Here is a 27,231-nt window from a genome sequence, read left to right on the forward strand (position 1 = left end):
GGATCCACACTATTTTTTAGCTATTAGGATCACGAAATACAAATTTAGAATTATTTTATTTCAGTAGCTTATGTGTATTAACCCCCCCCCCCCCTCCCCCTCTCTCTCTCTCTCTGTCTCTCTCTCTCTCTCTCTCTATATATATATATATATACCCTTATTTAGAAGGGACAGTTTAGAGGACTAACACTGCATAAGAAAATTGTACCAAAAGCAAAGTAAATTGTACTACGTTTGCTCTGTCTGATCCATATTTATTGGCAATAGTTGCTTTACATCCACGTGTAAGAAATTGAAATCACCTCTACTTTTGAAATAAATAAATTGTCTCTCTTTGCAAACTATAATCATCTCTATCGCTTTCTCTTTTCATCTTGAAATGGGTGAGTTCTTTTTGTCCCATGTATTATATGTGATAATTGTAAAATGTCTATTTTTATCGTTCAATTCCTAATTTATTTCCAGTTCTTTTTGATATTTATTTGATATTATGATTTTTAATGCATTGTTGTAGGATATTATTCTTGCATGTTACTAATTCGGTTTGATTTAATCAGGGTTGTTCGAAAATTGATTTCTCCATTTTTTATTTTTCTCACTTTTCTCTTTAAATCTTTGCAAGTTCATGCTTTTATTCTATCTTGTATTTTTTGCTTTTCAGTAGTTTATGGTAGAATTTTGCACTTTCATGTTCCTAATTTTGTGTTATATTGATATATGTTTAGAAAATGTATATGTACTAGATTGTGTGATGTAGTACTGTAGCGCATCTAGAGCTTTTTTGTGGGTTTTGTTCTTTTAGAACTTGTCAATTTTTTTTTCTATTTGTGCAAGTTTGAGCTCCCTATTTTGAAAGTTAAATTTTTATTTTGAATTTTGAATTTGACTTGAGAGTTGTATTGTGAATGGCTTAGGAAAATAACAAAGATAGCCTATATGTGGAGCAATGAAACTCGAACGTGAATTTGGGGAAACAACAAACGTATATTTCCATCTTAAGAGTAGTTCCATTTTTTTTAAAAAAAATGAGAAAAAATCATGTGAATGTAGAGTAGGGCATGTGTCTTCTTTCCTCCTTTGAATTGCTTCCCTTTCATATCAATCTGCTAATATTGATCCATTTGACAACTAATTTTAATGTTTTCTTATTTTTCTAGCATATGGAAAGATGCAAGCACAAGGTGGATAAGCTGATAGGAAAAAACATGTTCTCGGGATCACTAGAACCCTTTGGGATGCTTCAACCGGTAATGAAAGCATATAGTTTTTCTCCACCGTATTACAGTAACAAAAATCTTTTTTTTATGAGTTCCTTTAGGCTCATTTGGTGTCGAATGCACAAGCAGAGCAGAGAAGAACAAGGTAAACGTAATGGTAGCACAATGTAATTATAGAAAACTTTAGTATTTAGGATAGAAAGTCGACTGGTCCGTTAAAAGTTTTCTTATTTTGCATAAATTACTTTAAATGTTCTCAATAGAGTTATAGCGTGACATGTGGATGGATTCTCCTAAATTGTTATTGCGTTTGTATCTAATTTTATGCACTACTTTTGAAGTATCCGACACGAAGAGTCCAAGAAACATAGCAAGTAGAAAAAAGTGTCCCCGCAAATGCAGCAGTAAGAAGAAAGGTCTTTGGTTATCCAGGAGGTGACATTGTTGTTGTGATAAACCCTGTTGTCGAAATCAAAATTCTTCGAAAGAGCCGATTAAGCACTCTTGAGCAAAAGAAAAGCAAATACGACTGAAGATTTTTACTTCCCCCTCTTTTACCAATAATGAAAGATATGAATGCATTCCCTTGCCTAAATGAAAGGTATATCAAGTAATATCATTATATATAGTTAGATTGATGATTTATTATCAGGTTGTTTATGAATGTTCATGCAAATCGAACAATTTTCTTCTTGATGTTGTGATCCTGTGCATTACAGTTTAGATTACATTTCAATATTGACATTTTAAACTTGAAGTATAGTTTATACAGAACAACTCACAATAACTCTTACTTGAATACCTTGATTTCTGAAAATACCATATTAAAAAAAATGACAAGCTTTATTAAAATGGATGAAAGCTAAAAAAATAATTCAGACACACATATAGGTCAACTGGTGATATATTATTCAATATTTGTTTTTGTACTTTTTCACTATAGTAAATATTTTTATGATGATCGACATGTCAACTTTTTGTCTACTTTGTATTAAATTGTTCAGGTTGTACATTAGCTTGGATAGTAGTAAATTTATCATTTTTTAATACAATTATCTACAACTCATTTTATTTGTACTTAAATAGATAGTAGTAACCAATGAACTCTTAACGCTTATCTTAAGATTCCACATTCAGACCATAAAAACTACATATCTATTTTATCATTCATTGGTGGAAAATCTAAATCTATAACTATATGATATTCATTCCAGGCATTTTTGATAAAATCAAGATGAGAATAGAGTCATATTTGGTGAACATTTCTTCAACTGGACACTTAAATCGGGGATCGACTCTAAAACCTTTCCTGGGTACATGTATAGGGTGTCAAAGTTGAACTAGGAAGCATCCGTACTGGCATGTGACATCTTCGACTTTACCCGCCTTTGGAGTCTATTTGTAAGTCCAAATTTATGGATGTTCAGAAAGAACTTGATTGATAATATCATTTTTTCAGTTCATAGTGTTGGTTTGATATTTGAGATCTGTTTATGTTGTAAATGTGCAGAGTCTAATCTTTTGATTGTAAAAAAAAGATTATAATCTTAGGCTATGAAATTTATACATCACTTCCCTTGTGGTTAGTGTTTATTTTTTAATGCTCAAATGTCCTCGTTATTCATGTTTTCTTTGTGAATTCTAGCCTCGGGAGTTTCTATCTGATAAAAATAGCAGTAACAACAAGTAAAGAGGATTGAAGCAACAATGTCTTTGACGAAATTTTTCAGTGAAAGAAAGATCACCAACAAATTTGTTTAACTCTTTTTCTACAACTATCTACTATCAAGCTCATCGCTTAGCATGGACGTTAATCATCGGTATTTCTTTTGTCATGCTATTCTCTACAGTATGCTTCATATACAAAAGACATATGTCTTGAATCGAAAATGAACACTCATTTAGTTGAATTAAGATACTGAATGTTGTCACAATTGTTTACTTGGTGTTAAAATGAACTTTATTTGAAGTATCATACCATTATTCAATGGTATTGAAAAATTGAGGATAAGTATAATGTTTTAATTAAATTTTAGTTAAAATCATGAGTTTGAGGTGTAATTTATCCTAGCTGAAACTGCTTACTCTAGCAATATGTTGGTATCTCATATTGAGAAGTACATTGTTGCTATTCCTGGCCCAGTTCACTATATTTTTATGAAATTCTTTGATCTCTACAGGTTTATTTGTTTTTGGCTATGAATAACTTTTGATATATTGGTGCTACTCCTAGCCTGATTCACTATATCTCTAATTTTCTATTGAATAGTGAAAATGTAGGTTTTGAAGTGATTTACTAATACATTATATGCGTACATTTTGATTTTTTTTAGAAGAAATCACAATGGACATTCTTTTGTTTGACCAACAGCTAAGATTATCAGTTTCATGTGTTATTATAAACTCTCAAATATTTAACCTATTCAGTAGGTAACTTCCTGATTTAGTCTGCTGAGTTTAAGTTTTATGAATTTGATGAAAAAACATTTGGAATGATTAGCAATTAGTACTTTTCGATCCTTGCTCGCTTTAACCATTATATTGTTTAGTGAGGTAAGTAACAGAAAAAACAATCGAATTCTACAAACAGAACAGATTAGATCATGAAAAAGGATTGATTATAAATTCTCTTATTATCATTTCTTCAGGTATAATTTTACATGGCTAAAGATGAAAATTGACCTTGATAGACTTTAACAGAAATTTGTGTTGACTACTTCTGGCCTAAGACTGGGCAACGGAACGGGACGTACCGGTACCGTTCCGGTTCGTTCCGGTTCGTCCCGTTTCGGTTGCCTACGGGACGGGCCGGGATATTCTAAACCGGTACACGGAAGGGGACGGAACCGTAGTTTCGTACCGGTGTACCGGTACCGGTTCATCCCGGTTCATTCCGGTTCCGGTCCGGTCCGGTCCGGTCCGGTCCGGTTCCGGTCCGGTTTATTTAATATATATTAATTTTTTTATATTTTATATTTTATATAATTTATATTTATATTTTTTATAAATTATATTTTAAAATTTAAATTTTTTTCAAAAATCCCGCCCATTGAAATTGTAATTTGTTACAAATTTAAATAAATTAAATTGATATTTTTTAATTTTTGTAATTTAATTTACTTTTTTAAAATTACAAATTTTATTTATTTAATATTTACAAGATACAAGTTATAAATATAACTTATAAAATAAATATTAATAAATATAAGTAATAACTTATAAAGTATAAACTTCAAAAGATTTAAATTTTGAAAACTTTATTAGATTACTTGCAAACTTAACAATAATAAAAAAAATTAATAAAATATCTTTAAAATAAACTTAAGTTAAAAATTATAGTATAAATTTAAAAACTATTAATTTATACTTAAAAAATAAAAAAAATTATATTTTCGTAATTTAAAAAATATCGTCCCGTTAATTCCGTCCCGTTCCATCCCGGTCCGTTCCGGTTCATTCCGGTTCCGTCCCGGTATATAGTGGAACGGGACGGAACCGATGAACCATCCCGGTAATTCCGGTCCGGTTCATCCCGATACCGGTCAAAATTCCGGTCAACGGATTCCGGTCCGGTCCGGTACCGGTTCATTCCGATCCGGTGACCCGGTTCCGGTCCGTTGACCAGTCTTATTCTGGCCTGTGGAAAAGAAGATATGTACAAAGAGTTGAAAAGTTGATGTTTTTCATTAAATGATATGTTGTAAATGCGGAATGTTTCCAATTACTTTTTTGTTGATCAGGCGACATCCGGATTTGAACTGGGGAAAAAGGATTTGCAGTCCTCTTAGAGTCTTTTACCATGCCGTGCGTGCGTGCGTGCGTGTGTGTGTGTGCGCGCGCGCGCGCGCACGCCCAAAATTTTTAAATTTTGTAGGGCTATCTAGAATTACATAATTAATAAGGATATACATAACTTCTAAAGGATTCACACCACTTTTTTTTTAGTATTTAAGGGTCACAAACATGTATTAATGCTTTTTCTTTGTTTTTTATGTGTATATTATTATCCTATGAATATTTTTGTTAATATGATTGTTCGGAATAGTTTCACGTAAAATTTTATACGACTATTTATGATTACCTACTAAATGATATTCAGAGTTTCTATAGGATCAGGTGCCATTTTTTTTAGCATTTAGAGGTCATGGAACAGAAATTCAATTTTTCTTTTTAATTTTTTGTGTGTATTAATCTGCAAATATTTCATAAATATATTTATCCATAGCTTTTTGTGTCCGAATTTTAAAGAACCATCACCTAGTGAATGATATTCATTGTTTCAACAGAATACACACGATATTTTTAATGCTAAGAGGTCACGAAATAGAAATTCAAAAATTTTCTCAATTTTTCGTGTACTAAGAATTACTAGTGTACTTATCCCCGTCAACGCGGTTCAAAAAATACATTTACATAATGATTTTTTCTTTTAAAATTTAATTGAGATAAAATACATAATTTCCATAAAACCAAAATAAGATAAGTTAATAATATAAGGTATACATAAAAAAATAAATTAGAACTATATGAAAATTAAAAGCAAAAATAAATCCAAACAATTGCATAATGTTTTGCACATTATAGCTTTCAAAGAACAATTCATTATAAAATCAACATTCATTTTATATAGAAAAGGAACAATAAATCAAAAAATAAATTTATATATATATATATATATATATATGTTATGAAACTATATAAATTTAGAAGAAGAAGAAAGTAGGGAGAAGAGAAAAGATTTCTTATTTCTCTTGAAGTATATTCAGGATTCATAGATCTTTCACAAATCTTATTTACAATGAAGGAAAACCCTTTATTTATAGGAAAAACCTTACTTGGTCCCCAAGTAGGATTCCTAACCATATCCTACTAGGACTCCACATAATTAGACATTCACTATAACACAAATTGTTTATAACACTCCCCCTTGAATGTCGGTAGATTATGTGCCTCGTTAAAACCTTACTAGATAAAACTCAATGGGAAAAAATCTAGTGAAGGAAAAAGAGTACACATATCTAATAATACGCATTATGGATGCCTCATTAAAAACCTTACAAGGAAAACCCAATGGGACAAAACCTTGTGAGGGAAAAAGAGTACATCGCGTATTAACTCCCCCTTATGAGAACATCAATTCAGAAACTAGAATCTTCGTTTTCCAAGCTTGTGCATCATCTTCTTGAAAGTTGTAGTTGATAGAGACTTGGTGAATAAATCAACAATAATGTTACTTGAACATACCTCTTGCATGTTGATATCACCATTCTTGGGAGCTCATGAGTAGAAAAACCTTGACGAAATATGCTTTCTTCTATCTACTTTTATGAATCTTTCCTTCAAGATCAAAGATTTCTGCAAGTTCCTTACTTTAACTTCTTTAAGAAAATAATCTATTGCCTTTTGAAAACTCTTCAAGAGTTTCAATTCTAGTTATCAACTTGCATAACAATATTTGTATATGCTTCACGCATTTTGAATCGATATATTACATATGCTTCATGTATTTTGAATCGATTTAATCCTTATAAAGATTATAAACAAGTTCTCCAAAAACTTGCACATACTTTAGATTTTGAATCCTTCATGACTTTTCATATTAATTCTGTAAAGTGATAACATTCAATATTAAATGTATGATATATTCTAGTGACTAGATTGCAAGTCAAATAAGCTATACGCTTACGAAGATGCATCATTCCACTTTTCACTTGATAATTATTTCTACACAAGTATGCTTTAATAGATGTAGAATTCATATCCTCATAATCTTTTACAATATTGTGCGCTATTGTATCAAAGATATCGTCAACGATATATCATTTTGTATCGATTCACGATACGACTAAACTTTTGAGATCTCACCACTTTATTATTTTTAGGTAGCTACCCCTCCCATGAGGTTTTCATAAAGTGTTATGTCGTAGGCTCTCCAAGAGCACATTGTCTCCTTATTATGATCATTTTGATTCTTTGATCCTCCCCCTTTTCAAGGATTAGTTTTATTTAGAATTGATTAGTCTATCATGCTTCATGCATGTCATAGACTTTATCCTTAAGGGATATTCAATAGATGTACTTACAACTCTTGTGTTGCTTCTAATCTCCCCTTATGTTAGAAAAACTAACATATATCTCAATCTTTTGGAGAATCTATCTTTGTGCATCATAATATATTCATTAATCATATATTTCACATTAAAATTATCATATGAAAACTATTTGGTCCCTGACCATAAACCAATTAACAGAAAAATTGATCATAACTTATTGGTTTGATTCAAACAATTATGTTTGTATGTAATATTATATTTCAGATCAACACATGAAACTTTATTTTTCGTAAACAATGATTTTACTATTTGAGACATGTAGTGTCACATCATCTTGAGTATTTATCATTATTACCAAGATAAATTGTCTTGATTACACATTCTGAAATTGTGCTCTTAACTCAATTATTTTTGCACAAACAATTTTGTGAATGTCAAACTACATGTTGACAACAAACGCACATGTGATTATCTTATAGATGCATCTTTTTATCATAGCACATGATAGGTGAATGTGCTCATATTCACCTTTTATACCTTTCAGAATTTAGAGATTTAATCTCAACATTAGTTGATCCAATCAACTTGTAATGAGAACAAACAACAAAAGAATTCTTGAAGAATCTTCGAATTTTTCAATGTATGTCCATTACTCAGTATGCATATCTTTGGGATGACCAAATTATTCATACCAACTAATAAAATATTAGTACTCGTAAACTCTAAGTTTACTATGTCATGTGCCTTTTGCTTTAGTAAATTTCTGATTTACTATTATACGAGTAAATTTCAATTTTATTAGTCCAAGAGTAATTTTCAGATTTATCACCCTTTAGGTAAGTCATGATCCCATCATTGAAAAAACTAATCTGAAGAAAATTGTGCATGTAACATATTATTTATGCCAATATTTTTGTAAACATCAAGTTGCGAGATAATAGTAGGCACACATGAGACCATATACAAGAAACATTTAGGACCATTAAATGTCTAAACAATCCACTGGGTGGATGACTAGGTCCACAAATATTTGTATACGTTCCTAGAACACAGAGAATTCAATCTCAACTTTCGTTTATGATGGTCTCACAATTAGCTTGCCTTACTAACAATCATTACAAGAAAATTCACGTCTAGCATGGTGGCTTATCACCTCATTCCCTTTAAAGAATGGATCTGTATTTTTACCATTTATCAAAGGCTCTCATTCTTCATGAATGGAACACAATCATCTAAGTACATCAAATTTTGATAATTTAGTACCTCATTTCATATTCATGTGCATCATTTAATCAATTGTCTTCTTTTAGACATTTATGCACTGCTACATTCTCTTTGGAGAATGGTTCTGCTTCAACGAGATATATTTCATGACTAATTTTATCAAAAGTTCATTATTTCCCTTAGTTATCATTATATCATCAATATGGTGCATTGAGACTCAAACTGAACGTCTTATGCCATAAATCAATGAGGGACTTAAACCCAACATCTTTCATCACAAAGTATCAAGACTCCTGATATCTTACTCTCTTGGTGCGATTGGACGTAAATCCATCGTCTTATTCTTTTGGTGCGATAAAACTTAAATTTATCGTCTTACCCACAATGAGGCTCAACCTCAAGCCTTCAAAATAATTGTAATTTTACCACTTTTGATGACCATTAATATGATCGTACATTATAATTACACACAGAATTGAGATTGTTGAATTCTTATAATCAACATTAGTAGTTAATAAATATAGCTTAATAGATCACATACCTCATATAAGGTTGAAAACATACCTTTCACTAAATTGTGCTTATTTAATTATTATAATAAATTAAGAAATTCTCTTTCGAATCGATTAAAATTAAACGTATAGAAAGTCAACAAGACTCTTTAAATACTTACTTTAGATGGTACCTCCAGATCTGTTACATAAATAATTATAACATAAAGATAAATCATACCTTGAAAATATAAGAACCTTATTGCATAACTTATTCAAGATATCTTTTGCACTTTTTTCGTCTTCTTCATCATTCTTTAAGAATAGAATAATCGTGCTGATAACGTATTATGAAACTATATAAATTTAGAAGAAGAAGAAAGTAGGGAGAAGAGAAAAGACTTCTTATTTTTCTTGAAGTATGTTCAGGATTCATAGATCTTTCACAAATCTTATTTACAATGAAGGAAAACCCTTTATTTATAGGAAAAACCTTACTTGGTCTCCAAGTAGGATTCCTAACCATATCCTACTAGGACTCCACATAATTAGAACGGCTTAGAACATAGTAGTGTATTTAGTTAATTTACTTTTATTACAAAATAAATGGTAGTTTCATTTGAGAATATATTTAAAATTAAATTAACAATAGGACGTTTTTCTAATTCAGTATAACAGATTATCTACAAATTAAAAGTGCTTAATTTTTTTAATAATTGCAACATGAAAAATTAAATTTAGTTTCTGATAGCTATTTAAACTTGGTTAATCCTCACTATTTTCCTAAGCTTCTCTCTACCGCTAATTATATTCTTCCAAGGGTTAAAACATGTAAATTTTGATCCTTTTTTTTTTGGATCTAGTATATGTATCAAATATTTGTTAATATATGGCTTTCAAGTTCCAACTAATTATAGTCTCCTTGTGAATTATCATTATTTATTTATTTTAATATTTTCATCATTTATATGATCTAATTGTCCATTCTTCATAAATATAATAAAAAATTGTGCGTATACTTACAATTATACCGAACAAGTAGGACAATACTTGTAGGACAATAATTACCTGATCAATTATATTATAGTTTCTATAGGATCCACACCATTTTTTTTTTTTAGCTTTTAGGGTTTAGGAAATAAGAATCAAGGATTTTGGAATACTGTTAACCGGTTCCATTTCGCCTCAAATTTTGTTGGTCTATTCGAAGATACCAATAAGAATGTGTAAAAAGTAGCACAATTCTTGCAGTAATGTAATTTACAACATTATTAACTACTAAGAAACAGCAACAAATTACAAGTTCAAAATTCCAGAATTTTGTTTTCTTTTGCCAATACCTGTCAGGATTCTCAATGGCAAAACCAGCTATCTCTAATGTTGAGGCAATGGAGGGGTATATGACATAACAAGGTAGACGGTGCTAAATACGTGCAAATTGCAACTTATAGAGCTGTGTTCCTGAGAACCCTGTTCGTATGAGCATAAATCTGCACGTGCAATTTCTCCGGTACAATAGGTTCCTGAGAAAGTAACCCCAGGGAACTTCTCCAAGAAAGGTGAGCCGTCTACATTAGGTTCACCAAAAAATAACTTGCCACGACCACAACAAGCAAACATTATACCACCAAACACAGGCTTCTTGTGTGTAGCTACGCCATTGCTATTAGTATGATCATCACATTCATAGTTAAGTAGTTGCTTCAAATGTCTGAAGTTATTTGCAACAGTGTTGCAAGAAGCACGGGCTAAATCTGAACTTGCATGGTAAAACCGGAAGGAGTCTCCACTTCTGATACCAACACCATGGACATACAGATACTCCTCATCACCACTGCAAATTCTTACAATTAGTTGCAGAAGTGAAGAGTACAACGAAAAGTGTACTAGACTCTGAGCATAGTGGTTTCAACTAAAATTAACATGGCTTTGCACGTTAGCAGAAACAAACTTAGGTGAGGAGGACTCCCGATTCTCTCCAAGAACCATGTAAACTTCCTGGACAATAGTCCCTCTACCAGCATGTGCAAATCATCGCCTCAGGACACCAAAAATGTAGTAAAGACAGAGAGCAGAACATTCAAACATCATAAGTGAAGACCAGAAATGGATAATCAAGTGCATTAATTACCTTAAAACCTCATGGAATTCATGTGTACTTATCCAGCTTGGTTTTTCCTGGCCAATAGAGCATTTCCTTCTCTTTGTAACTCCAATATATAGAACTGGACAATTGTTATGACCTCCAAGCTGGAAAAATCAAATAATAGAGAAACATCTCGAGTCAGAGAATAATGTGAACATGTATGTAAAGAAATGGAACTTGGGCCCAATCCAACCCCACAAGCTACCTCATGGGATGAGGATTGCCCAAGACAATATTAAAAGACCAATTCATCGTACTCACACCATTGTGGAAACTCAACACCTCCTCGCACTCCGATAATACAAGATAGGGTCCTAACATCGAGCAAAATTGGGATGAGTCTGGCTCTTATGCCATGTAAAGAAATGGACCTTAGGCAAGGATTGTCCAATCCATATATAAAGAAACCAGTTTTCCATCCCCACACTGATGTGGAAACTCAACAATGTTCATGGGTTGACACACACACACATGAGTAGCATATAAACTAGGAGAGCAAAATATATCATTACTTAAGACAGCTTCGATGTTCTAAATGGCTAAGTAAAAAATAATCTCCAACCCACAAGAAACCTTCACTTTCAAATTAGGCATTATAGAAAGATTAGTAAACCACAATGGAACTCGATTAACGAAAGCAATTTTCTTTTTTTGGTTCATCTCGAGGATTTTTATTTTTTTTAAAAAGTTTTATTATTCATATCTTATTATATGCCTTTTGCAATTGTGCATGCAACAATAGATCAAATAATAAACGTACTTCTATAAAGTAATTCTTATGAAAAGGGGTAGTAAACATACTTCTGTAGAAAAAACGTACTTCTATAAAGTATTCTTATGAAAAGGGGTAGTAGACATACTTCGGTGAAAAACTTTTTATAGCCTTGATTTGTAAGGTCTGCATTCTTTGAGATGTACCAATGGAATTTGAAAATAAGTAAAGACAGGATGATAGACTCTAATCATCCAAATATCTCCAATATGCCATTATGCATCTCTCTAAACACATTGCATGCTCATCCCTGCTAAAGTGAGGCAAGAGTATTCTGGCAGTTGATGGATCTCCCCGCAATTCTGAACTTAAAAGGCTTCACTATGGTGGAGGAATCAGAGGAAGAGGAAACGAGACTAGTTACACTATACATCTTGTAACCATTTGATAGTCACCTTTTTAACAAACCAGCTGTAAATTACTTCCTTCAGAAACTAGCTAGTTAAAATCTAGTGCTGAAACATTAACTACCAATTTACTTCACAAGATGTACTACCTTACCTCATCATAAATCTGATCTAAAATAGTCTGACCATCTAGACTTCCATGAACTGCTTCTCTTTTTGCAGTGAGCCAAGTTGAGTAGTCACAGGATCTCCCCCTAACAGAAACAGCTTTGTATGTAGGCCCAATCGATGAAATGCCAGTGGATAACATTACGTGAAACTGAGTTTCCCCAACACCTGTTTAAAGGGTCCGAGAAAATGATTGCCACAATGAATCCCTTGACTTATAATATACTAAATTATACGAAGTAACATGAATATTAACTAGAAGATGAGGAATCTAATATTTTAAACTATATTTACAGATATAACTGCAAAAAAAGCAGCGGCATGACTCCAAAAATACTGAGAATTTTCAAAAAGTACCAAGGAAATGCACCTAAAAGATCATGAGCAACAACAAATTTAAAAGAGGATAAAATTTCATTTGAGAAAGCACATGGGGTAGCACTTACTGAAGTTATTCAGAAAAATACAGGTCAAATGTACTACACGGTGCTCAAGCTATAAATTTTTCAGAATACAGCGACCTAGTGAACAATACATACTGTTTTCCAAGGACTGACATCGCTACTTTCCATCAATTTTTGAAATATGATCCACCAATTCCGCAAGGCCCAAAATTTTGCAGGTCCATTTGAAATGACCCAGTGAATGATACTTAGTGCCTCTACCAAACTGACGTCGCTTTTTTTTTTTTGGAGTTTCGGGGTCACAACATAAGAATTCTGGACTATCTCAATTTTTCCCGTGTACTTATGCATGAATATTTCGGAATACGATTGACAGGCTCTGTTTGACCCAGTATTGTGAATGGCGAGCGCCTCAACCCCAAAGGCGAGAGGTGAGGCGAGCTCTTCTAGCCATTTCACACTGAGGCGAGACATGGAAAAGGCGAGCATGGCGAGGTATGGCTAGCTAATTGCGAAAAGAATGGCGGCGCTTTTTTGATTTTAAATTTTTTTAAAGATTTGACTTAATAATATTAGTCAAAATTAGTGGCTTTTTTCTATTTTCAAAATTTGCTGCTCCAGTCGCAATCTCTTCTCCCCCGACTCCTCTTCCCCTCGCATCTAGTTGCTGCTCCAGTGCTCCTCTTCCCCTCGCGTCGCGTCTCTTCTCCTAGACAGTCGACTCCATCATCTTCGAGTTGCTGCACCTCTTTTTTTTTTCTTTTGATCTTTTCAGTTCTTTCTTCTTCTTCTTGAGATGCACCATACACGAGTTTCTCTGTATTTTTCCTTCAGTCCTTCACTGCTGACTCCTCTGTTTTTTTTCTCTGTTCACTGCTTACTGCTAGAAGATCCTTCACTGCTCAAATTTTTTTCTGTTCACTGCTTACTTCTACTGCCTATAATTTTCAAGAGTTGGATAGTTTTGAAGAAGAACAAACTTTCAGAGTTCTAGTGTTGTCTTTTGAATTATTGGGTCTTTAAAGTTTTAGACTTTTTACTATCTACTATTAGTTTTTGAATTGAATATTAGCTAATATATGTTATTGGCATTGAGATTTTGGATATTTATATATGCAATTAAGTATTTTTAATTTTTGGTATTAATTGGTGCCTTTTTGAAAAAAGGCGAGCGCCTCGCCACGTGGCGAGGCAGGCCCTTGTCGTCTTTCGCCGTCCAAAACACTGGTTTGACCCCAAATTGTGGGTCCACTCAAAACAAAATAATGAAAGAAACTCATTGCTTTTCCATGTTCGATGTCGCTTTTTTTAGAATTTTGTAATCATGAAATGGGAATTCAATATTACCTCAATTTTTATGTATTCGTCCATGACATTTTCTGGAATACGATTGACCAATAGAAACGATCTAAACAACGATACTACTTGTATCTCAAGGAGCAACATCGCTTTTTTCTTTTTGAGTTTCGGGGTCATGAAACAAGAATTTTTTTTTTTTTATGACAAGGAAAACCCACAGTCGCTACCCCTTGAGTGCGCACGGGGTAAAACCCCCGTTCCTATGCAATAGCTCACAGACCACACAGGATAGGTAACCCGCACTACGCAAGCGCGGTGCCACGAGCTCGACCCAGAAGGCAAACCTCTTGCTTTCGCTGGCAAAGGGTTTCGAACCCGAGACCTCCAACATGGAAACCCCTCATTTCATGTGTACTAGTCCATGAAGTTTTTGAAAATATGATCGACTGACTTTATTTCATTTCATTCTATTGATTGGTTCAAGAGTCATCATATTAGTGTTTTGGGAAAATGCCTACCTAGTTTGGCCCCAAATCTAGTGGGTCAATTAAATACGACCGACTCAAAGATACTCATTGTTTTTCAAGGACCGACGTCACTTTAGAATTTCGCGGTCACGAAACTAGAATTCAGCTAAGTTGCTCGGACTCGAGTGCAGGTGTCCGATACTAGTGCGGATCTAGAGGTCGGGTCCTTCATGATCTAGGCTTTAAGATTCGGGGATACGGATCCATGTATGGATATTGGTGCGAGGATTCGCCTAAAATAGTTAAAATATCTAAAAATAGAGTTGTAAAACCTAAATTATAAGATATTATGTGGAGAACTTGAGGAGAATCATTGAAAGAAATTGAAGGAAAATGAGTGACAAAGAAATTTCTATATAAAAGGTATTCCATATCTTCAATTTCACCTTATCCTTTGGATTGATTATAGGTATCATTAAAATTGTCCAGACTTTCCCCATAGATTTTGGTCAAGGTACCCAAAATTTGTTGACCAAATCGGTCACAGATCTCACGCCCAAGGCGTGTCGACACGGGTACGACACCAATAGTGAAAAGTCCAAGCAACTTAGAAATTCAAAATTATCTCATCTTCCAATGTATATAATAGTCGATGAATTTTCCGGAATACGATCGACAGAATCCATTTGGCCCCCAAATTTTAGTGGGTCCATTCGGAATGACCTAGTGAACGATACCTTATTGCCTCTATAGGACCAACTTTGCTTATTTTAGAGTAGGGTCATAAAACAAGACTTAAGGATTATCTCAGGTTTTCGTGTGTATAATAGATGAATTTTTTAAAATTTGATCCACTAAATTGGTACCAAAATTTTTGTGGATCCATTCAAGACAACCTATTGAACGATACTTCTTGTTTCTCAGGGACCAATATCGTTTTTTTGGAGTTTGTCACGAAACTAGAATACAAGATTATCTCATTTTTTCGTGACTATTAGTCTATGATTTTTATCAAATTTTTGAGATCACGAACATGTCCATGAATTTTATGACTTCGAAATACGATCAAGCGACTTTTTCTGGCCCTAAATTTTGTGGATCCACTCAAAGAACTAGTGCTTGATACTTTTTGTTTCACAAGGACCAAAGTTGTTTTTTGGAGTTCCGAGGTCACAAAACTAGAATTCAAGATCATCTCAGCTTTTCAAGTGTAGTTCATGAAATTTTCAAAATACAATCGACCAACTTTGTTTGGCCCCACTTTTGGATCTAGTCAAAACTACCTAATGAACAATACTCATTGTTTTATTTGTTTCTCAAGGACTAACGTTGCTTTCTTTTTAGTTTCGGGATCACGAATCAGGAATTTAGGATTATCTCTAGTTTTTGTTCCTATTAGTCTATGAATTTTCAAGTTTTTAGGTCACAAAATAGGAAATCGTGATCATCTCGGCTTTTCATGTTTAAGTCTATGAATTTTATGAAATATGATTGAACAACTCTGTTTGACCCCGTATTCTTTGAAGGTCCATTCGGAACGACCTAATGAGCGAAGCATATTGTTTCTTAAGGACAGATGTTGCTTTTTGGTGTTTCAGGCCACAAATCTGAAATTCGTGACTTTCTTAGCTTTTTGTGTGTATTAGTCCATATGTTTTTCCAAACTACGACAAACCGGCTTAATTTGGCCCCAAATTTTGTGGGTCTATTAGAAATGACTTAGTGAACAATACTCCTTCCTGACGATATTGTAAAATAGAATTTTTGTTATCGGACAAACAGGATCACAACTTGAAACCGTAAAATTTTAATCAAAAAGCAACACGTACCAGGAGGTTTGCCTCTATCCCTTGAAAATAAAAGAACAACAGCAGCTGAACTCGCCGCTTTGTTATTAGAAGGATTAATTGCAGCCTCACCTCGGTATAAAAATTGAGAACCTCCGTCACCCACAATGACAGTCTCAGTGGAAAAGGCATAATCTACAAACACGAAATGTGACACTTAAAATATAACTTGTTTCTCGCAGAATCAAATACAAAGGCATATTTGCATCCATTAAATGTGAACAAATAAAGTTTTTTACAAATGAACAATTATGAAGCCAACTCACCAAACTTTTCAAGGACAAATTTGATGTCAGTTTCCTCATCCTAGAACAACATCCAAATGGCTTTTGTTACCACTTAAATGTAAAAAGAAAGAAGGTTGATCATATATACTAGAAAAGCAAAAACTCCAATCCCTCAAAGTTCATTCCAGCATTTTAATCCAACATACTCTAAATCCAAAATGACTAGTCCAGGCACTCATAGAGAATCTGAATTGCAAAAGAACTAATTTTATCCCCTTATCCACAATTATAGAATATTAGGCATCATTGGAATAAACTGCTTTGCCGCAGGGGCCCCAGAAATAACAAAATGATAGGTTTACAAGACTTTGGACTTACAGAAAATAACAAAATCCCCACCGGTGATGCTGATCCAGAACGAGAGGATGAGCGTTCCCTGACACTGAGCACGAGATCATCAATCATGAGTACTTGATTTCCCTGAAATTTGTTCTCCACAAGTTGTATATCCCATTTTGAATAAAGTTAGCGCAAATTCTCTAGTAGGAACTTCATAAAAAATGAACTGAAAATCAAGCTAAAAGGTGGAAGTTCAAATTTCTCTCAATAAGGCAGGCATTCATATTTTAAAGATATGTTAGAACTACTGGAGCAAAAAATTACCAGAGTCCTTGATAATGGGATTAAATCAATTGCCAGTCCTGGCAAGAAGCCAACAGTTAGTAAAGCACCGTGGATCTCATTACCAAGATCGGCATGAGCCTCATCATCATCATCAAACGTGTCCCACTGAACCTGGAAAAAACATCATTTTTCTGCACTTCAATTCTTGTTAAAAGCAGTCAGAATGCAATCCCAAATAGGTTCTAATCTATATCCATTAGATTTACCTCTTCAAACTCATTGGTGGTAGCATTTTGCCCAAAAATTCCTTGGGATATCGAAGTGATTACTGGAATTTGGGAGCCAAATCTACCAGCGATCTGCAGAAATAATTCATATAATGACTGGAAATGATGTTATTAAGGTTACTACTGTAACAAAGTACAATACATCAATTGAAACAACAAAAAGGAGGCTATAGCTATGCTAAAAATTAGGTAAAATGTTTGCAGGTTATTATACCCTAACACAAATTACTACATAACCATATGATCTCTCCTTTCTTTCTGATTAAGAACCAGTGGATCTCTTTCTCTCCTAAAAGCCTTAAGCCAAAAATGTTCCCAACAATCCTACAATTGGGTAGGGCAATTATTGAGTTTAACAGGTCTATTACTGATATATTCCTCACCGTATTTTACTACGCTTCATTCTCTTATCTTTTGTACATTATCTCATCCTTCTCAGTTCTTCTATTTCATTTTAAACCTCTTCAAAAATACTTTAAATTTTGTTTTTGAAAAAATGGTAAGTGCATTATAGATGTAGTACCACAAGGTGCTGTCAAACTATGTTTCTCTGACTCTTCAAAACGCCTTTGGGCGGGTTCTAGGCCCTACAAAAATGTGAACCGACACAGGTACAGCAACAAAATGCAACATTTTGGAGAGTCCAAGCAAACATAGCTGTCAAAAGTATTTACAAAGTGCCAGAAGAATAATGATTCTATGAGATCTATCACTGCTTCAGTATCATTTACATAACTCTGTTTACACCAAAAATAAAACAAAAGCAAACTAATCATTTTAGTTGACTGGAATTCCTTTCTCTGATGTTCCAGTAATCCAAAAGCTGAGTTATGTGTCCTGGCATACTCCATTTATACTAAATTGGAAGTGAATCCAAGTTGAGTCTTGAAGAAATGAATTATTGCTTAGAACTAAAACTAAGGTCATAAATTATTATGTTATATAATACTCATTAGTCCAATTTGTAAGACACCTTTAACTTGGGGATGTACCAAAATGTGTGCGACCATTCAATTAAGGAAAAGGGTTGTATTTGCTCTCTATTATTGAAATGTTCAATATTGTCCTCCGTTATATTATTGGTCCACATATGCCCTTAATATTATACTATCCGTCCATATATGCCCTTACAGTTATAGAAGTAGTGGCTTAAATTTCCCCTTCCTCTGTCAACTCCATCCATTTGCATACGACCTATGCTTAGCTTTTATCGGCCGCTGATTAACAACTATAATTATTCGATCTACAAAAATGATGATGGAACATCTGATGTAACACATTAGCTTGATCATCATCAAACCCATGAATACAATCTGGACAGTATCTTTACATGCCTATATCTGTAGAAACTCCATCAGCAAATCGAAGGCAGACCAAACAGAGACCTTTTTTCTGTCCAAAAAACTCAAAGCAACTTCCTCAGAATAAATCACACTTATGGACCGAATACCATTCAAAGGATCTGAAAAATAGTTTGTTGGCTTTAAAACGGGGAGATGATGTGCAGTTGAGAGATCAAGACACCTAACAAATGCAATACTAAGTAGAATCATTATGTTGGTGATGATGGTAGGTGAAGGTGTTGGTGACTTTGGGTTGTGGTGGGAGAAGAAGGATTGGAGAAGTGAGTTGGCATGCCATTTTCAGCTAATGGATGGGGTTATCACTTCTCAGAGGAATGGCAAATTTGACCCCCTTCTATAAATTGAAGGGCATATATGGACCAATAGTATAACAGTAAGGGCATATATATGGACCGATAGTACAACATTAAGGGCATACATGGATCGATTGTATTAAGGAGGACAATATTAAACTTTTTTTAATAGCAGAGAGGTAAATATGACATTTTTCCCTTCTATTAATGGCATTATTCTATACAATTTTCACAACTTGCAAGAGTTTTTTCTATGGGTATTTTTTTCACAAGAAACCTTTTTTTACAAGTTGCTTTTATAAATGTATGACCAGCACCAAGTGTGTGCTGGTGGAGTGAACCAGTTACAATGTCCTGTTAGTCATAATGGACTATGTAAAGACTCTCCAAATCCTGAGTGACTTCTATCTCAGCCATGTTGTCAGAAAAAAAGAAAGCAAAAGCATACATATGAACTTGGACTAGAATATTCTCCTTTTGTCTTGATAAATTCTAGAATTCCTCTCTTTCCAAGTGGTCCTCCAAATAGTAACAGGGACGGTATTCTATAGTCGAGTTTGGATAGCCACACAAATGTTATGCGATACTTTTTTTTGATAAAGTTGAAGTTCAAATGTTATGCCATTTTTAAGACTACAAGTTTCAAAAATTGTATAGCGACACAAATGTTGTCATATTTAAGTCACAAGTTCCAAAAGCTTCTCCGTCTTTCATAAACTCCATGCCAAGTCAAACTAAGCCTAAGCCATTCAAATTTGAAACAGGGAGAGTACGGAAGTCAAATTAATATCTTAATCTCCGAGTAAAAGAAGTACTTACTCATAAGAAAATGTTTCTTTTTCGATGTAGAAATTTAGCAAACAGATCTGTCGACGGAGTTGCGACATATAGTGCACATAAATGCCAAATTCAGAGAGAAAACTGCATACCAGCCGGTGAGCTTCATCCAAGTCAAAAGCAGGACCAATGGAAGCAATGACAAACTGGGGCCGAATTGGACAAGCTAAAACTTTGTCAATAACATCATTCACAGCAACCTACACCAAAAATTGAATTCCCACTCAATAAATTCATATAATAACACTAAACAAGATACTGCATTTCTTCCAAAATAGTTCTCCTGTTTGGTTCTCTGAAGTTCGACAAACTGATTTTGTTATCAAATTTTAACTATTTCCTTTTATCACTTCTCTTTTTTTATAACCGTGGTGTTGAAGTCAACTTGTCTGCATCTCAACTAAATCCACTGAGTACTTTCTATTTCGCACCAGCACTTTCTATTTCGCACCAGCACACGTACTGGATAAATTTGTCCACCGACGCTGGCTTGGACAGAAGGGGAAAATCACCTAGTGTTGTTGCCACCTCTGGGATTTATAAATAAATTCAAACTCTTAAACAAATGGTCAGGGTTTGGAGTACGATGTATTTCCTATGACTTGTTATGTGTATTGGGACACCCATTTCTTCACTTTTTTCAATATAAGTAATACTTGCATATTCAAAAATTCTGTGAGAAGTACTCCAAATCATAATTATTATAGTTAAAAAGGGAAAAGGTTCAAAAATGGCTTTAACGTATCACAAATGGTTTTAAAATGCCCTCCTTCCACCTATAAAAATGCCCTCAACATTGCTTTAAGGTCTAAAAATAGCTCTTTTTAATAGCGCACAATGACGTGGCATTAATGAGTCATTTGATGAAACAAGTAGCTTCATCTTGTTGGTCCACATAAATTTTAAAATCAAATCTAAAAATCCAACCCATCTAAGGTAAAAGATCCAAACCCACCTACAACACATTTTTTCAATCTATCCTTGTCTAAGAGAAGAATAAGGAACCTTTGAATTTTTGGTTGAATTTCTATGGAACAGCCAACAGTTAGAAAAACTGCCTTCCCGATTTTCTGTGTTCTTATTTTTTTGGGAAACTGTAACATTGTATTTCACATAGTACTTAGGTAGTACTGAAAAACCATATTTACAAAAGCAGAAAGTAAGTATAATCTATCCAAAAAACTGAACCAAATCTAAGTGGATCCTAAAACATCTATGATTGACTCAGTTCCATTGGAGTAGACATTTGTACACCAAAAGCAGAACAACAAAATACACTTAAGCTTAACTTCCTGCATGTTGTTGTTCCTATTTTCAAAACATTTCTCGTTTCTCTCCCTCCCATATAGTCCACCAAATACTAGCAGGGATCATACGCCATCTTTCTCTGTTTGTAGCCCCAACTCCAGCCATCTCCCAACCGAATAGAGTTTCATCAATCTTGCTAGGAATACACCAAGATATGCCTCTGAGATTAAGGAAAATCTGCCACAGCTGCCTCTGAGATTTTCTGTTGTGTTTTCTTTAAGATTTGAATATTTATGAAGTTCATGAACGAGCTGGAATGGTACTTATAGGTTCAACATAGAATTTCTGTCGAGGCATGAGAGTGATTTTCCGGTGGCAGAATAAAATCCAACTTTGGGGGGGGGGGGGGGGGGGTCTTCTGCAAGAATATGCCTGTTTGGAAGTTCTACACAATGATGGAACAATTGGTAGAGGTGGAGAAAAGATGATTGATAACAAGGAAGGGTGTTTGAATCTTTGTGCAATTTTTAAAAAAAAAAAAAAACAGGTTAGTTGGTGGATTTGGATCTTTTACCTAAGATGGGTTGGATAGTTAGATTTGATTTTAAAATTTATTTGGACAAATAAGATGAAGCCACTGGTTTCATTAAATGACTCATCAATGCTATGTCATTGTTCTGTTAAAAAGGGTATTTTTAGACCTTAAAAACGTTGAGGGCATTTTTTATCTGATAGGTGGAAGGAGGACAGTTTTAAACCTTTTCCCTAGATAAAAATAGTTGAAAAAACATAATCGAAAACAAAGACTCTTCATATAGTATTCAGACACCCAGTTCTTCACATTCCAATATAAGTAATACTTACACATTCAAAATTTCTATAAGAAGTACTCCAAATCATAATTCTTATAGTTAAAATAAGTAGGAAATAATATAATCCAAATCAAATTAACCCTTCAAATAGCAGTAGCACCATTTGCCAGACCTAACGAGAGTGACATTTTTCCACACCCAAGGGTTTCTCATAGTGATCAATAAAGTGGGTTGAGCACCATGAGATCCCAGGTTCAAATCCCAGAAGCAAAAACACTACGCGATATTTGGCAATCAATTTTTTTAACATTTTTTCAGAAGTTGTAATTGAATTCCGGAATTTGAAAAACAATAAAAGGTTGTTTTCACTTTTTTTTCGCTCCAATTAATATTCATGATGAAACAGAACTCCAATTTTAAAATACCATCATTTTATCACTTTGAAAGCAAAAACTACTTTTTCAATATTCACAATTTTCATTGACAAATGCCCATTGGGGCAGAGCTAGGTAGGCTTGAGGGGTTCATCCAAACACCATTCCAAGGATAATTACACTTCTTATACGCTGTTAAATTTTTTCTTTTTCGTTTGTTTACTTATTCATGAAAATTCTAGCTTTGCCACTGAAACTCCCTCGGTAGACAGAGTTACCTAGAAACTACATGTGGGAGGTGACAGATATGTCGTGGAAATAGTCTAAAGAGAGTAACATTTTTTCTAATTAGGTCAGACAAACGGTTAGCCATTCGAAACATAAATTAAGATAAAGAGATTATATGCTTAAATTTTAAGTTACACATATGTGAAAATAGAAGAACCTGAAGAGAAGGATTGAGTGAAACAGCAGAAGAGAGCTTTGGAAGAGAAAGGAGGCGAGTGATGGTAACATTCCACGAACGGCTCACACATGCTGCTGCTGCACAGTCAACTGCTGGAAGTTTTGAGAAGACGTTGAATAGAAGGTCTTCTCCGATCATATCAATCGTCGCCGGCGGTAACGCCGTCGCCGGTGATTTCTGCCTTGGTTTATCCATTTTTCTGAACTGAAAGCCGAAAACCCCTTGACGTAATGCTTTTGTGTGTTTTCAGTGTTTGGCTTTTAGCATTTTGGTCCTTCAATTATTGGTAAATCTAATTCTAGTCTAGTAGTTCATATAAATCGTAAGTATGTCTTTTTGGTCCTCTTAGTATGCAATATGTTTTTATGCACTCATATAGAGTGGTGAATATGTTTTACAACATAATTTTTTTTTAGAATATCATTGTTTTGGATGGACCATCGGCTTTTTGTATTTCAGTCACTTATTATAGATCGACAAGGTGATATAACACATCATCTCCTTTTGTGTTAAACGGCAAATGGGACTAGTAATAGTTTAGTATAAGCATCTATGACTAAAAATAGTACTAATAGCACATCTAACATGTAGTCTTTGTTTTGTAGTACTAACCCTTCGAGTATAGTTTGGCCTTTGTCAAGCGAGGACATTTGACGGAGTATATTAGTAAAAATAATGCATACATTAATTATATGTATCAGTAATCTCTTGTTTCATGTATTTTTTTCGTTGTATGTATAACTAGTATATTCTATTGTGTATTGAGGAGTGTAATACTAAATCTAGAAATACAAGGTATTAGTAATACAAAGGATTTAATGCGTACATTAATATAATTAAAGACTCAATTACCCCTCAAAAGTATTTTTACATCTTTTTCGCTATAATTGTGAAGGATACTTTTGTAAATAAATATTTTTATACAATGCATGCTATTTTTAATATACCAAACCAAACAATGCCTAAGAAATAATCTATGCATTATTATACACTTTATTGGGTATTATTTTTATACACTCTACCAAACAACTAATAGTTCAAGATAAAGTTTGATCTTTTGTGATAAAAAGAAGGGAAAATGGGATGGCAAACATCCCTAAGTAATTATATAATAAGGGTATAGTTTAATTATTTACTTTCTATAATTATAATATTTTTTTTTGCTATAATTAATGGGGTCCACCACCTATTCCTAAACCAATCGTATAAAAACCCTTTTTTTTAGTTTTGTATATAATTTTATACAAATCAATACTATCTCTCCTATTCATATTCCACCTTTTTCTCCTATAATCAATACTTCTATCCGATTTTGAATTTCAAATTGGAAAAAATTCAATTTATCCCTCCCGAAATTAAATTCAACTTCTTATTCAACAATTGTGTATGTATTGTGTTTCTTACTTTTTTCATATTTTTTTGGTGAAATAATCTATTGTTCTTATTAGATTACAGATTCTTCAAAATCAGAATGAATGAATCATCTTCATCTATGAGGATTACCAGAGGTATTCCATTGCATGTCAATTTTGTTGACAATTTACCCTCGTTTTCAATGGGTTTAACTCAAGATTTTGGGGTTAATATAGGGTCTATGGTAAAATTCAAACAAGTTCAACATGAACAAACAATGAAAGAATTGAGATCAAAGAAAATATATGACCCTACGACAGTTCAAAAAGTTCTTAACAATGTCAAAGCTAAAAGCATTAAAATTGTACAAGGAGGAAGAAAGAGGAAAGCAGTAAACGGTGATTCAGAGGAGAGTGCATCTGAAATTGACTTATCTGAAGAACTGTAACGAACTGTTTAGTCGTTTTGAGCAGTAGAGTTTATTTCTGGTTATAGCTGTCTGGGTCGACGGATCCCACGACGGACCGTCATGGGCACGACGGACCGTCGAGGCGGCCTCGTTCCAAAACACTTAGATTCTAAAATTTGGGTACTGAGAACAACTCTCTGAACTTCGCGACGACATGCAGGACGGACCGTCGTGGGCACGACGGACCGTCACATACCCTTTAGTGAAATTTAGTCTCTGAACTTTGTGACGGAAGCAGCAGGACGGGTGTCACGTTCCGACACCAGGATAGTAGTAGTGGATCGGGTGTCACGTTCCGGCACCAGGATAGTAGTAGTGGATCAGGTGTCAGGTTTCGGCACCAGGATAGTAGTAGTGGATCGGGTGTCACGTTCCGACACCAGGATAGTATTAGTGCATCGGGTGTCACGTTCCGACACCAGGATAGTATTAATGGATCGGGTGTCACGTTCCGACACCAGGATATTATGAGGAGGATCGGAGTGTCACGTTCCGACACCAGGATAGTAAAAAGAATGAATCTTGAATTATGCTAATATACTCAATTTAAAGAATTTAATTCCTAAATGAGTATGGTATGGAGGCTTGAGTCCTCATAGATGTGCTTGGGTTGTGGCAAATGGTGATGGTACTGGTTGTTGTCACCTGTTAAGTATGTGGTTGGTTTTATGTTATTATCTGATATATATTGATTTCTATTCTGAGTTGGCCGATGATACCTACTCAGTACTTGTGTTTTGTACTGACCCATACTTGTATGTTTTCTCTTTTTTATTTGTGGAGTGCAGCAAACGTATCGTCGTCTTCAACTCAACCGCAACTCTAGCCAGACTTCAGCATAATCAGACTTCAGGGTGAGCTATTGTTCCTAGCTCGGACTGGATTCTTTCCTTCGCGTCTTGATGTCTTGAAGTTCGGATATGGACCATCTCTTTTACTTATTTTAGCTTCTTAGATACTCTTAGATTTAGTAATTCGAGGATAGATGTTCTTGTGGTGATGACTTCCAGATTTTGGGGATAGTAATTGATAAATTTTAGAAGTTATTTATTGATTTCGTTAATGAGTTTTAAGTCTTCCGCATTATTTTCTATTTAGTATAGTTGAAATGTTGGGGTTTAGATTGGTTGGTTCGCTCACATAGAAGGGTAAGTGTGGGTGTCACTCGCGGCTCGTTTTGGGTCGTGACAAACTTGGTATCAGAGCATTAGGTTCGTTGGTCTCATCACAAAAGAACGAGTCTAGTAGAGTCTTGAGGAACGGTAGGGGGATGCCTTTACTTTTCTTTGAGAGGCTATAAGACTTTAGGAAAATTCCATTCTTTCTTTCTTCGTGCTATTACTTGGATCCAATTGGTATCTAGGTGATACAAATTGGTATCTGACCATCTTCACTCTATTTCGCAGATGGTTAGAACTAGAGCAACAACTGCGCCAACACCAATACCGGCAAGACAAGATGCGTCTGAACCAGCCACTGAGGCTGTAGCTCGAAGAGGAGCAGTGGCAAGAGGCCGTGGTAGAGGTCGCGAAAGGACGTCCTCTAGAGGAAGAGGACAAGCACCTGGCCTATCTAGTACTAGGGCGGTGACTCCTCCACCGACTGAGGAGGTAGTAAGAGAGGGTGAGGAAGGGGAGAATGAGCAGGTGCAGAATGAGAAATTACCACCCCAACCTACCCCAGAGATGATTAATCAGGTTCTTGCTTATCTTAGTGGGTTATCTGATCAGGGCCAGACACCTCCAGTGTTTTCTGCACCAGCACCTCAGGTTCCGGGAGTACAACATGCAGCTGTTGTGGCTCCCCGCATAGATGCCTCATTGGAAATAGGCACGTTTCCTCGGTTGACTACAGGGCCTATAATGACAAGTGATCAGTATGAACATTTCAGTAAGTTCTTGAAATTGAAACTTCAAGTCTTCAAGGGTGCTGAATCTGAGGATGCCTATGATTTTCTGGTTGATTGTCAAGAGCTACTACACAAGATGGGTATAGTAGAACGATTTGGCGTCGAGTTTGTGACCTATCAATTTCAAGGGAACGCCAAAATGTGGTGGCGATTGTATGTTGAATGTCAACCAGCACAAGCACCACCTATGACTTGGGCATCATTCTCTAGCTTGTTCATGGAGAAGTATATACCCCGGACTTTGAGGGATAGGAGGAGAGATGAGTTCCTGAGCCTAGAGCAAGGCAGGATGTCGATTACTGCATATGAGGCTAAGTTTCGTGCATTATCTAGGTATGCCACCCAACTTTGCTTCAGTCCACAAGAGCGAATTCTCCGTTTTGTGAAGGGATTGAGGTCAGATTTGCAGATTTCAGCCTTACAGGTATCTACTGCAGCAAAATCCTTTCAGGAAGTGGTAGACTTTGTGATAGAGGTGGAGGGAGTGAAGCCAGATGACTTCACCATGGCATCAGCAACTAAGAAGTTTCGTA

General features: G+C 34.6%; 1 protein-coding gene and 1 long non-coding RNA gene across 5 annotated transcripts; one reads left to right on the forward strand and one right to left on the reverse strand.

Annotated features, from left to right (window-relative positions):
- Positions 1-158: 158 nt before the first annotated feature.
- Positions 159-2,826, forward strand: LOC109120087 (uncharacterized). Its single transcript, XR_002027531.3, has 5 exons — positions 159-383; positions 1,158-1,247; positions 1,319-1,362; positions 1,559-1,818; positions 2,432-2,826. It is a non-coding gene; the product is annotated as an uncharacterized lncRNA (long non-coding RNA).
- Positions 2,827-10,137: 7,311 nt separating this feature from the next.
- LOC101264813 (F-box/LRR-repeat protein At5g63520) lies at positions 10,138-23,247 on the reverse strand. Of its 4 annotated transcripts, none has more exons than XM_004236550.5 (10): positions 22,947-23,247; positions 20,160-20,267; positions 17,553-17,645; positions 17,326-17,457; positions 17,041-17,142; positions 16,702-16,741; positions 16,418-16,570; positions 12,405-12,586; positions 11,117-11,235; positions 10,138-10,819 (listed from the first exon to the last, which is right to left on the reverse strand). In XM_004236550.5, the coding sequence occupies exons 1-10, from the start codon at positions 23,160-23,162 to the stop codon at positions 10,360-10,362; spliced, it is 1,605 nt and encodes a 534-aa protein (XP_004236598.1). In that variant the 5' UTR covers positions 23,163-23,247; the 3' UTR covers positions 10,138-10,359. The 4 variants fall into 4 exon arrangements, with proteins under 4 accessions (XP_004236598.1, XP_010319178.1, XP_010319177.1 ...); XM_010320876.4 differs by having other exon boundaries at positions 17,041-17,154; positions 22,947-23,240; XM_010320875.4 differs by having other exon boundaries at positions 17,553-17,669; positions 22,947-23,213.
- Between the last annotated feature and the right edge of the window lie 3,984 nt (positions 23,248-27,231).

This window comes from Solanum lycopersicum, chromosome 4 (genome assembly GCF_036512215.1).
Source record: "Solanum lycopersicum chromosome 4, SLM_r2.1".
In the NCBI taxonomy this organism is placed as follows: Eukaryota; Viridiplantae; Streptophyta; class Magnoliopsida; order Solanales; family Solanaceae; genus Solanum; species Solanum lycopersicum.